This window comes from Gymnoscopelus microlampas (genome assembly GCF_963454915.1).
Source record: "Gymnoscopelus microlampas genome assembly, chromosome: 17".
NCBI classification, from domain to species: domain Eukaryota; kingdom Metazoa; phylum Chordata; class Actinopteri; order Myctophiformes; family Myctophidae; genus Gymnoscopelus; species Gymnoscopelus microlampas.
This window is the reverse complement of record NC_139954.1, coordinates 13,921,488-13,934,419: the sequence shown is the minus strand read 5'-3', so window position 1 is coordinate 13,934,419 and position 12,932 is coordinate 13,921,488. Positions and strand designations below refer to the sequence as shown.

Below are 12,932 nucleotides of genomic sequence, written 5' to 3'. Positions count from 1 at the left end.
TGTATTTTAGTGTGTATATCTGTCTGTCTCTTATATGTCATCATGATTTGTGTGCATGGGGATCTCATTTTAAACACGCTAAGTGCTTAATGAGCTTTCCAGTTTAGTAGACCTTGTATTGTGCATTTGTACTTCCATGTACTGTTATGTACTGTCATGTACTGTTCTCATGTCTAATTACTAAATAAAGTACATCAATCAATCAATCAAACAAACCACACTGAGAAACATCCAATCCATCCGATATGAAATCATGCTGGGGCGGAACTACACCGATACTATCCCAGAAACCACCCCGGACCATAATGACCAACGGACACAATCACTGCACTTCCGCCCGCCGCCTGTGACACCGGAGCAGAACTTGTGACAGCTGATCATCAGCCCAGTTTGTTTATATGTATTTCATCATTAACTCCTTTACATGAGTGATTTTTTTTTGGACGCCATTCGCCGCCTGAACTGAACTGAAGCGCCTCTTCTCACGGAGCCCTATTATTATAGCTGGGGCTGCTGCAGCCAGCGTGAGATCGATTACTATTATTATGGTGTTGTAGGACGGAGCTCTGATCTGTGAGGACAGCAGGTAAAAACAACGCACAACACAGACCACAGACACACAACACAGACCACAGACACAACACAGACCACAGACACACAACAACACAGACCACAGACACACAACACAGACACACAACAACACAGACCACAGACACACAACACAGACCACAGACACAACACAGACCACAGACACACAACAACACAGACCACAGACACACAACACAGACCACAGACACACAACAACACAGACCACAGACACACAACACAGACCACAGACAGTCACACAACACCACAGACCACAGACACACAACACACAACACAACACAACAACACAACACAACATTACAGTGGTTCTCTAACTTTTTCGTGCCAAGGACCCCCAAACAGATATGTGTTTGGCCGTGGACCCCCCATGTCAAAATATTTTGTTCCAGGGACCCCCAGAAGCAAAGATTTTAACAGACAAATGTCGCTTCAAAACATATTATATTCGAAGAATTGCACAAAAAAAAATCACGATTAGAAAAAATGTGCAGATCTACAAGCTCATGAGCTTGTAGATCTGCTATTTCTGAATGGCCAAAGCATAAAAGGTTCAAATTATTGTGATGCTATGTTAACACATTTAGCTGGGGGCCCCCTGGTACCCCCTCAAGGACCCCTGGGGGTCCCCGGACCCCACTTTGAGAACCAATGCACTATTAGACAATAATAGACATTTAGCTAAACCTGCTTGTTGATTGAGTTGAGTGTATATTAGATTGAGTTTATCTAGGATCCCCATTATAGCTGTTACACCTGGTAACAGATATTCTTCCATAGGGGTCCACACAGAATAATATACATACAAAAACTAGTTTACAGATATCACACAAAAACAAGATAAAATACTTTACAGCATAAAAACACGGTTAGTGCATTCACCTGAGTAATATTACATGGTATAGTGAAATAAACATTTCCTTTAGCCTTTTCTTAAAATGCATTTTATCCTTAATTTCTGTGATGCAATGTTACTGGTAGAGAGTTCCACAAAGTCATTGCCTAGTATGACTTTATTCTTCATTGCATCAGTTCTGGGCCGAGGCACTGTAATCGCTACATGTCTGGTATTAATTCTGTGTCTACTGCTAGTATAATGAATATTTTTATATAAGCATTTTGTTTTTTTAATTCAAACAAATGTTCTTAAAAAAATACAGCCAGACTGGCAGATGATCTCTGCTCCACCAACAGCCATGACAGATTCTGATGAATTAATAATAGTGTTTTAGATCTAATAGTTGACCGACTTGACAAGTGACATTTCTGTGTGCAGTGTTGCAAAGCAAGGATCATGCATGTTACAAGCTGCTTGTAGATCCTCTATTTTCAAATAGCCGACATGTATATAGGGCTGAAGTGGGTAAATGTTTTGTAATAATAATCAAAATCTACAAAGTAACTAGTAACTCAAGTTTTCAAATAATTGTAATGGAGTGAAAGTATAACATTCGCCTCTGAGATGTATAGTGGAGTAGAAGTACAAGTACTGAAAAGTGGAAATACTCCAGTACAGTAAAGATACCTCAAAATTGTACTTAAATATAGTACTTGAGTAAATGTACTTGGCTGCTTTACACCACTGGTTAGTAAGTTAGTTAGTAAGCTAACTTGCCTACACTAGCTTCACAGTAAAACCCTCAGTGTTAAAATAACTCTGAGAGTGTACAAAATGGAACCAAATAGACCCATATGGGTCTGTAACTCTCTGAGTTACAGACCCATATGGGTACATTTGGTATACATGAACAACATAGTAGTTTATAGTAGTAAAGCTGTTTTCATGGCTATTGTCCAGGCTAGTTTTGCACCCAAGTCTATGTCGGTAACGTGGGTCAGTTGTCCTGTGCTCACCAGGGTGGGGGGGCTGCCTGGTGTCAGTAAGCAAGCAAAGCAGGGGTTCAGGCTGACTGACAGCTGAGGCAGGTGGGGGGTCAGTGGAACTGACATCTGATATCTTCTCTCATACTACGGCTAACCCGGAGAGCTAACTAAATACCTGTACTGTACTGCAGTGCATTCACTGACTGACAGGGACTACACACACTAGGGCTGTCATGATTACAGCATTTAAGTTGACGATTAATTGTCATACGAATAATTGCGATGAACGATTTCATTGTGTTTTGCTTTTTAGTTTATGTTTGCCTTTTAGGCTTTGTAATCAAACTTACATGACAAATAACTTAAATATACAAAGAAATTACTGACATATTTAAGGGTTTTACACTTTTAAAAAAATAGAGGAAATAGCTGATCTACAAGCTTACAACGCGTCACGAAGCTTGTAGATCTGCTATTTCAGCCCCCCCCCATTTTGACGATTATGTAAAATAATTACTATTAGCTCAAATAATTGTGATGGCCTAACTGTCTCTCATGCCAGGCAACTTCTTCCACAATCTTTTAATGCTACAGAGAGTCTGTCATTCTGCCCCATAAAAGTTGAGAGCAGGAAGCTGTCTTCTGTTTGTCATTTTCGTTCACAACAATATAAATGATATTTTTATATCATTTTAGAATTTCCATTTCTGCAAGCTAGATAGACGTTGACTAATTTGGTTTCCAATTCCAATAGGAGCCATGACTGCAAAGGCAAAACGGAAGTGAGGGGGAGGCAGGACATCCACTTTATTTTATAGTAATCTTTAGCACATGTAAATGGTCTATGGTGCATTTATATAGCGCTTTTATCCAAAGCGCTTTACATAGATTGTGCATTACATTCATCCATTCACACACACATTCATACACCGATGGCGGAGGAAACCATGCAACCAACCTGCTCATCGGGAGCAAGTAGGGGTTCAGTGTCTTGCTCAAGGACACTTCGACACTAACTCTGGGGTTAGTGTCTCTGGGGTTGGCCCGGGATCGAACTGGGAACCGGTTCTACCGGCCCATATCCGCGGATGTACAAACTGTTAGATGGAAGCATATGAAAATTGTGTGCCAGTTGTGTACCAAGTAAAAAAATGTTCCTTAACTGATTAGAAAGACCGGCGTGGCCGGCAGCACTGCGTATATTACATTATTGCAAGTCAAATGATAGTCTGCACACAATGGCTTTATAGCAGAGGGAACATGCTTATGGGCCTTTGTTTCATTCAAGGTAGCCTGGCAGAAATGCAGCTACTTTTCCTTGTCATAGAAATTACTCTGACGATATAAATCATTTGAGCAGAAGTCCAAAGCCTTTCATCAGAATGGCCCTGGACCTTTGCTCTTCCTCATTGACCTACCTGTGGATTATACCAGTGAAAGTTCCCTATGTGTGGACTATGCTGTCGAACCTGACGCACGGACACTCTGCACCTTAATCCCATGTACAACGCAGTGATATTTATTATTCTTGCACCTTAAATAACGTCCATATCATACAGTATATACCTGCTGCTATGCTCATGACCTCAGGTACATACCACACCGGATAGATATGCTATGTGCAAATATGTAGATATTGCTCCACCCCCTTCCCTTTCTCTTTTATGGAAATAACAAAAATGATGGAACTTGCACAAAAAACAATTCCACCCACTGTTTTACACTTGTAAACCTGTGATGTGACAATAAAGTTGATTCTGAAGTCTCTGGAGCAATTAGCTTTTTGAAGCCGTTATGGGTAGGTGATTAGAATTCAACTTAAGTCGACTGCACGGCACGCCTAATATTTAGAATCAATGGGCTGTTGGACAGAAACATTTTTTTTATTTTTAAGTAGAGTGTTTTAAGGGGAGGAACTTAGCATCCTAAATGTAATTGTCTAGAGGCAATAGTTACTCATTTGTCACCGTCTATTGCGAATCACCTTACTTATGAATAATTAATTGGATTGAATAATTAGTTGCATTCATTTAAGTCTGTCTTTCTCACACACACACACACACACACACACACACACACACACACACACACACACACACACACACACACACACACACACACACACACACACACACACACACACACACACACACACACACCTTACAGCCTTGCACTACATGCATTTCTACAACTAACTGCCTATTGCCTAATTACAATTAGGTTACCCAATCGATATAAACCACATTTGTTTCTCAGGCTGAATTAATTAGTGTCAAGGCCATCCATCGACTGATCAAAGGCACAAAGAACAGCAGTACTGGAGCTGAATCATTGGTCCCCTGTGTTTCTTTTTTCAGTGTTTTGGTAAGATCCCCTCTTTTGGACAAGCCTAATTAATACTAATGACATGGCCCATTCATACATGTTTACACCCCAGCAACCGTCTCAGTGTTTACTGTATACTGGCAAGTTAATACTAGTCCTTTGTGGATATAGCTTAAAGTCTCACTATATAACTTTTTTTTTAAATCATAAAATGTAATTTTGTCCAATCTGTAAGTATGGTAGAGTATGTTAATATAATACAACTTATACAATTCGGGTGGTTGGGGGTGGTTGTATTTTGTCTCCCTGCTCTTCTATTGAGACATAGACATAGACAGATCGTGTCAAAGGTCATGTCTCACCTAGACACCGGATCTGACACGAAGTTTGACCTGTGTTGAGGATTTTACTGTGTCTGACTGTGAGACCGGGCACGCTCGTTCCGCTCCGACCTGCTTGAACACGCGCTCCCTGCTCCTTTCAAAGTATGCCCTCTCCCACTCCACTTCACTCTCCAAAAGCGATTGCACGTGGCAATTTTAACCTACAAAACTGTTATCGATTTCATTTAATATAAAAATATACACTGTTTGTTATATTTATTGTTTCTTTTATGTGTTTGTGATTAACAGGAATTTGACCAGTGGTGTGCGCCACAGCAGGGTGCAGTGCGGGGCAGAACACAGCGGTAGAGCCATGCTGACGTTGGCCAGTAAACTGAAGAGAGAAGACGGGGGAAAGACAGGCCGCGTCCCCGGACCGTCCGACTCAACCCATAGAATCTCTGTCAGGGACCGCCTCCTCACCAAAGGTTTGTGAAACAAAGTATTTGTTGTTGTGTAGTGTTCATTACAGTTTATTGCAGGTATGTTTGCACATACGAGAAATATGTCTCGGTGAGGTTGGTGCATTTACACTGAACTATAGCAGTATTTACAGTGGTTTACACAGTACTCAATATATAATATGATACAATATTATTGCCCTCAGGAATTTCAATGAGGGAAGCAGTAGGAGCTGGGATGTTCCTTTTGTCTCTTGGCATCTCATTCTCAATACTGTTGTCTCATTAGCTGTAGTTTAGCTGGCTCTAAACAGGTAACAGGCCTGGACTATTGATATGCTGTCAGAGGCAGAGCCATTCTGCATTAATTTGTAACCCTAACCCTAACCCTAACCCAGCACCGCGGTGCTGCTCCCCTGATATAATTAGTTGGGTTCCACATTCAAACCAGCAAACTTAAGCGTGATTGGATGGTGGACGGCGGAGACCCTCAAGGATCTCAATCTTAAAGACATGGTGGTTGGCTGCCCACACCTGCTTTAGAACATTGAGCAGCAAGTTGTTGGCTGCACCAAGGAAGCTTTTGAAAGGAACCTCGCACCGGAAGTTCGATGAATGTGTGTGCAGTGAATGGAGCCGGCTGGACCAGCTCATGAACAAACATGATTTCTGAACAATCGGTTTATGAATATAAAGAAGGCATTTCACAGGTTGTTTTCTAATCATTTGCTTTTCTATGTTTCTGTCGCGGAGGTATCGCAAGATTTGGTTGCCAGACAGGAAATGGTTGACAGTCTCGCGATACTTTGGCCGTTCAGAAACGTACTTTGTGCTCTTTAGATACCTCTAAAATTATACAGTGTACACATCGAAAAGCAACACAGCAGAAAACAATGTTTGATATGTCTTCTTTTATTTTACTGAGCCGAGGTCTCAATCGTTGAGAAATTGTGTTCATAGGGGGCGGCAGTGGCTCAGGGATAGAGTGGCCGGTAGAGCGGCCGGATGGAAACCGCAAGGTACCCAGTTCGATCCCGGGCTCCCCCAGAGTTGGTGTCGAAGTGTCCTTGAGCAAGACGCTGAACCCCTAATTGCTCCCGATGAGCAGGTTGGTGCCTTGCATGGTTTCCTCCGCCATCGGTGAATGAATGTGTGTGTGTGAATGTAATGCACAATCTATGTAAAGCGCTTTGGATAAAAGCGCTATATAAATACACCATTTACCATAAGCTGTCCAGCCGGCTCTCATACTCTCAAATCTGCCGGCTGGAATTGCATGATTGAGAAAATTACCTTTCAAAAGCTTCCTTGGGCTGCACCAGGAAACCAGACGGTCCACCTGCATTCTTTGGCATACATATACTGTATCCATTGGAGGTTAGACCAATGAGGCTCCATTTTAGTTGAGTTGCCTCATAGATAGGCAGCAGCACAGAATTTAAATATCTGCAACTTTGGGGAAAGAATACACCAATGAATAATCATCATGACACAATAACATGACAACGCCTGCAATGTTAAAAGGTACTTTGTTGTACCGCACATATCTGTGCTTATTTTTAAAGGCTGAAATTGCATTACCTGCAACTTGTACAAAAAAAAAAAAGCAGTAACTAGCGTAGAAATACGGATAGAATGGAATTCTGCTGTGGAATTCTGTAACAAAACTCAAGGATGAAATAACAATTTTAATGTCATACATTACATTTCTTAATGAAATAGTCGTCTTTCTGTGCAATACAATAAAAAGCTTGCTCATTTAGACTTCATGATATGTGGTGTCAAAGGCATTTGGTTCATCATAGAGCCCAGTGGCTGATCATTATTTTCCATTTACTGAGGATGGTGGTTTTTAGTTCTTTGGACTTGCGCTTTTTTGGAATAGGTAAAATTGTGGACCATTTCCAGGTCAGAGGGACAAAATGGGTGTCTAAAAATATCTGGATCAGTATGTCGGCTCTTCTGCTCCTAACTGTTGAGCACATTCTCTTAGTGCTCTGCTTCTAAGTCCATCTGCCCTGGCCTGGTGCCTTGTGATAGTTCACATTTTGGCAATTGTGCCATTTTCATGGATAGAAATACTGTCTGTAGGGTTCACTTAATCAGAGAGTTGTCAAATGGCTTAAGTGTCCTTTAGTACTGGAAATGCAATGAAAATGTTCAGACTGTGAGAAATTGTTGGCCTCTGACATCTGTGACCTGCCCATCATGGTATAAAATGAATACTTCACCCCCCAAAAAATATTTTTCACATTGTGAATATTTTTCACATTTTGTGAACTCATAATCTCAGATTCACTGTCCTGCCATTCCTCCACATTTTGGCATGTATGACGTCATCTGCATAGCAAGCCAAGACCCTGTCTTGTAGGTGCCCCCTGCTTTCCCACGGGATCGTAGTAACTTCAGCTTGGCAACGCCCCTAGTCTCTAAATATAAACTTTCACGACAGCCTAAGTATAAATATAATTCATGAAAAGGCTGCTGCAGTGAAGTCGGACTAATTTATTAGGCTACTTATGACTGAATGACTGAAATATTTTTTTTTGGTACTCTCTTGGTGTTTTGGTGTACAGTATGTGGGGATTATCTGGCGCATGTATCTGTTATGATAGAGAAATTGTATCATGAGTAAAACAGCTAGTCCTTGGGCCAGACCAGATATTGGTACCATTTGAGTGGGCAAAACCTTACCTATACTACATTGTTTATGCTATAATCAACATAAACTTTATAGGGTCATTATAAGTAAATTCATATATGATAGCCTTTCCATAGGAGTAGCTTTTTATATTTTTAGGACATTTCATTATTTCCAAAAAGAACACAAACAGCCAATAGCATATCAAAAGTTATGTAATCTTGAACCTAAGGCAACTAAAACAATTATAACGTTGTTTGCTGTAGTAAAAGCAGTGTGTTTGAATTGCCCAAGCCCGGTGGCTGCCCAGGCCCGGTGGCAAAAGCGTGTGTGTGTCTTGTAGCTACTGTATAATGTTTGACCAGTTGCAGTTAATGTGATTTAATTGAGCGTACTTGAGTCAGTTTGTCTGTTTGGATAATTTCTGCAGCTTTAAAAAAAAGTATACCAATCTATTATTTCAAAGCCGCCCTTCAGTTCATCTATTGCGTCTTTAGATCATGTACTGTTAGTATGAACCTTGTTTCTTCTAGCGGGTGTATTTTGAGTGTTTGTCAGTATCTGGGAAAGAGGTGCAGTACAATGGGTTTGCACCTCCCCAAATGATGGTGGCATTTTGGTAAGCATTGGGCACATTTCCAAAACTCAAGTCCTATATGTACGTTGGCAGCATGCTTTAAAAAAATCTATTGTAATTCTGTACAGAATAAAAATGGTACAGCTCCCAGCTGAAAGACTTATGTTCCCAGAGGCAGTCCCACTATTGCTGAACTTGCCCATCATTATGAGAGAATTATGATGATTTTTTAATCCACAGACTGTGACTGTTTGAAGGTCTTTTACACCATAATCCTTCAAAAACAGTTGTGGAATGAATGTTTCACTGTGCCTCTCTTATATTAGACGACCCTGGGGGGACTATATGGTTGTATACTGTATAGAGTTGTTCCGATACCGATATCAGTATCAGAAAAGCTGCCAATACTGCCTAAAATGCTGGTATTGGATTCGGTATCGGTGACGGCAAGTATGCCAGTCTTTGCCATTCTGATACCAGATAATGACAAATGTGTAAGTAAGCTAATGGAGACTTGGTGTGGGTGATGAATTCACATACAGTGTATGTTGGTGTGCACATGTGCACCTATCCACATTTCTCTACATCCTCCCTCACCCCTCGCGCTCTCTTTTTCACTATTCTCTTGTCTTTTCTCTTCACAGAAGTTGCTGAACTTGAAGCCAACCTCCCTTGTAAGTAATATATAACCTTTAGGTCATTTAAACTAGCTGAGACAGACTAATACCTCTTGGGGTTCATTACTATTCCTTTGTTTTCTAGGATAATGATATTCTACTCTGTAGTTCGCACCAAGAAAGTACTCAACCCCAGATCTTTTAACCCATTAAGGCATGAGGTTCCGATTCTTCAAAATGTCTTCTAAATCCTAAAATCTTTCTAAAAAACGTATGTTACTATATATCAGTGGTATCAGTGGTAATTGCTATTTTTTTTTATAGCCAAAGGATAAAATAATGCGTTTTACACGGATGCGTTCCCGGTTTTAATGGGTTAAAGTCATTCAGACTGATGAGTTGATAAGGTCTGTCTCAGCCTCCAGCTGGTAGCTGTCTAAGGAGTGAGCACAGCATGCATCTATCATTGCTTAGGTTGAACTCAGTGCAGGGCTGATTACTTTGCTGTTACACTTGCACCTTTTATTTCACTTGACCCACCCCCAACCACCATTTTTCTTAGCAGTGTGCAAGCTGCTGAGAGGAGATGATTGATGAATCTATTACGAAACCTTTCACCAGTTGATAGATTATGTTCAATATTTGCACAGATTAGAGGCCCTTTAAAGCCCTTCAGTCCAAATCAATTGTTAACACCTGTTCTGAAAAATGAAAAAGCTTTGAAAGGTTTCGGGGACGTATACACCTGGATGTAGTGTACCAGAAGAGCAGTTAGACTGCAATCTGGTTTTTATAAAACTGTATTCTTAACTTTATTACAACACCATGTTTGTTTGCCTTGAGGTCAGATTCTTATCAAATACATTCTTGTCAAATGCTACCTAAATTGTGTGAATACTTTTAAATATTTTATAATTCACCGAGTTTTGTTAATGAATTAGAATATTTCAATATTCAAATCCAAAATATAATGCATGATTTATTTTTTCTGTCGATATGAAAGTCAGCAGGATTAACTGACGGAAAAGGAGAAAATAAAGTAGAAACCCATTGCGATATTATTATCCCTTTGGTGCCGCGTCCAGTCCACTGAGAACGCCTTTTGAGATGAGGAGTGCCGTGGATATCACGTCCATAGGGCTCGCATGCAGCGTTTATTAACTCCCACAACGTTCAAACCGATCAACCATTGCTCTGCTCAAATGTCCTGTTATTAGCACAAATAGCTTAGCTGAAACACGGTGAACAGGCTTCGCATGGTTGTGTGGTAACGTCGACGTCCTGTCGTAAATTATCGAGTTGTGGAGGATCAAAAGAGCAGTGCTCCTCTCCAAAAGTTTAACTATTTCCAGCTTAAAGCGCACAGGGCGCTATGGCAAAAAAAACGATGGGCGCCGGGGGCACCGGGACTCGGGCACTGAGAAGAGGAGCCCACCAGCACGTCTTTACCATAGAAATGCAAGCTTTACTCTATTTTAGAAAAGCTTCCTGTGGACAGGTGTTGAAAATTAGCACTCGTGCTATATACACTTTTAACAATGCATCTGGTTTTGTCCAATGTAATTGTGATGTCCATATCAAATAAATAAATAAATAAGTAAACATAGCAGACTGGCACTGCCATCCCAAAAGCCGTTCTCAGTGAACACAGCGCCTAACTAATAGAAACATCTATTACTTTGAAGTTTCACTCAACTGTGGCTACTAGAGTGCTTTGCTCCAGCTGAGGTCCTTCCTCAATGCTCAATCCATACTGGCTCCAATCCCCGAAACTTCAAAGTGACTGTGATTTCATTCCTATAACCCTCTCATGCTTGGATACACCGCAGGGTAAAATTGCCTGACCAGGGATCAGCTTTAATTCCCTCTTCAATTACGGTAACAGTTCAGGCAGCTATTTCTAAGCGTGACCTCAGTTCAGCATATTATCCTACTTTGTTTTCATTTAGACATGCTCAAGATAAACACTGCTAAGTCCCTGAATGATTTTTCCCTGCGGCTTGTCATTTTTCAGCTGTAATACTCCAAATCGAACACCAGGGGGTAACATGGTGCCATTGGAACTCACTGATTAAGTCACTCAGCAGAGCTTGCTGCAGCAGTCTAATTAAACGTGGGCACAACAAACATCAAATGCTGTGTACAAACAATCAGAACATAATGTAGGTAATGAGAGATGCAAATAGATAATGAAAGTATAATGCAGCGTTGTCAACTGTGGTGATACAAATGCAAGTGATACAGATTGTTTTCTGTACACCTAGAAACAACGTGTGCTTCTTCTGATGCAGTGCTTACTCCATACCAATAGTAACGGATGTGCAAACACAAAACTCAAGACACACAGGACTGTCATTTTTTTATTGTAGATTGATTGATTGATTTCTTGTTGTTATACTATTAACCGTCACTTTTGTTTTGTACAATTTTCCTTGGTCAGGTACATGTAAAGCCAGCTTCCCAGATGAAGACAAACTCCATCATTTTCAGCTGGCAGTGTCCCCAGGTAAGACAACACACAACATGTGTCTCTGATTCTTCCCATCACAGTTGTAGCACTTACAGTATGGACATTGTAAGGGAAATTAGTTTAATTGACCGCCCTGATGCTGTGGCCCTTTCAATGCGAGTACACCACTGTCATTGATGATTTATAATGTCATTGTAAGTGACACAACACAGTTGCTGTGCTTTAATTAGTTAATATATGGGGATACGACATGAAGAAACCTCTCTCCTTCGTCTCTGCTACAGTTTCCCTCTTGCCCTTGTTCTACAAGGAATAAGTTGTCTGTCCAGTCTCTTCATGTGTAAAGAAACAGAAGTCAGTCAAAACAAAGAAGAAAGAACAAAGAAAGAATCACATGTCAATTTATTCTCTACCATTCCCAACCATAAATTAGATGTCAGCATTTTTCTCACTTGTCGGTTGGTTCAAGCTGTGTGCCATGTCCGGGACACAACTCTGTACTTTGCGATGGCTCAGCAGTGTTCTTTTGTCCCTGGTGGTGACTGTCATCCTTACAGCTTTAGCATAAGCGGTGACAAGCTGTCCGGTTACACAGCTCTGCCCCAGTCCATGGAACCCTCATTTTTAAGAATCTTTCTTCTAGGCAAAGTAGAGTTCTTTGTGTGTGTGTGTGTGTGTGTGTGTGTGTGTGTGTGTGTGTGTGTGTGTGTGTGTGTGTGTGTGTGTGTGTGTGTGTGTGTGTGTGTGTGTGTGTGTGTGTGTGTGTTTGCGTGTGCGTGTGCGTGTGTGAAGACAGAGAGAGCTAGTGAGGTAGAGACAGTGAGTGGGTTGTATGTCATTTGTGTATCTTATGCTTGTGTTCTTTTCCCCCAGAAAATATTCCCCACTTATTGGTGGTCTTGCCTTCTCTGCATTTAGGGTGCAATGCGACATCATTATTCCCCAAGTCCAATCTGCTTGTTCAGCAGTGTGCCAAGAGATCCCACCTAACTAAGCTACCTGTCGGATACCGTATAGACCAAAAGTGCCCAAGGATTTCTCTCTCTCTCCCTCCCTCTCTCTCACCCTCACTCTCACTCTCAGTCTCACTC

General features: G+C 41.0%; 1 protein-coding gene across 1 annotated transcript in view; it reads left to right on the top strand.

The window, feature by feature from the left end:
• Positions 1-345: 345 nt before the first annotated feature.
• ube2f (ubiquitin-conjugating enzyme E2F (putative)) overlaps positions 346-12,932 on the top strand; it is a 55,665-nt gene continuing 43,078 nt past the window's right edge. Inside the window, exons 1-4 of the mRNA XM_084084335.1 lie at positions 346-586; positions 5,385-5,563; positions 9,399-9,428; positions 11,812-11,877. Coding sequence (XP_083940461.1) covers positions 5,449-5,563; positions 9,399-9,428; positions 11,812-11,877 — 211 coding nt within the window. The 5' untranslated portion in view covers positions 346-586; positions 5,385-5,448. The remainder of the gene's footprint in view (positions 587-5,384; positions 5,564-9,398; positions 9,429-11,811; positions 11,878-12,932) is intronic.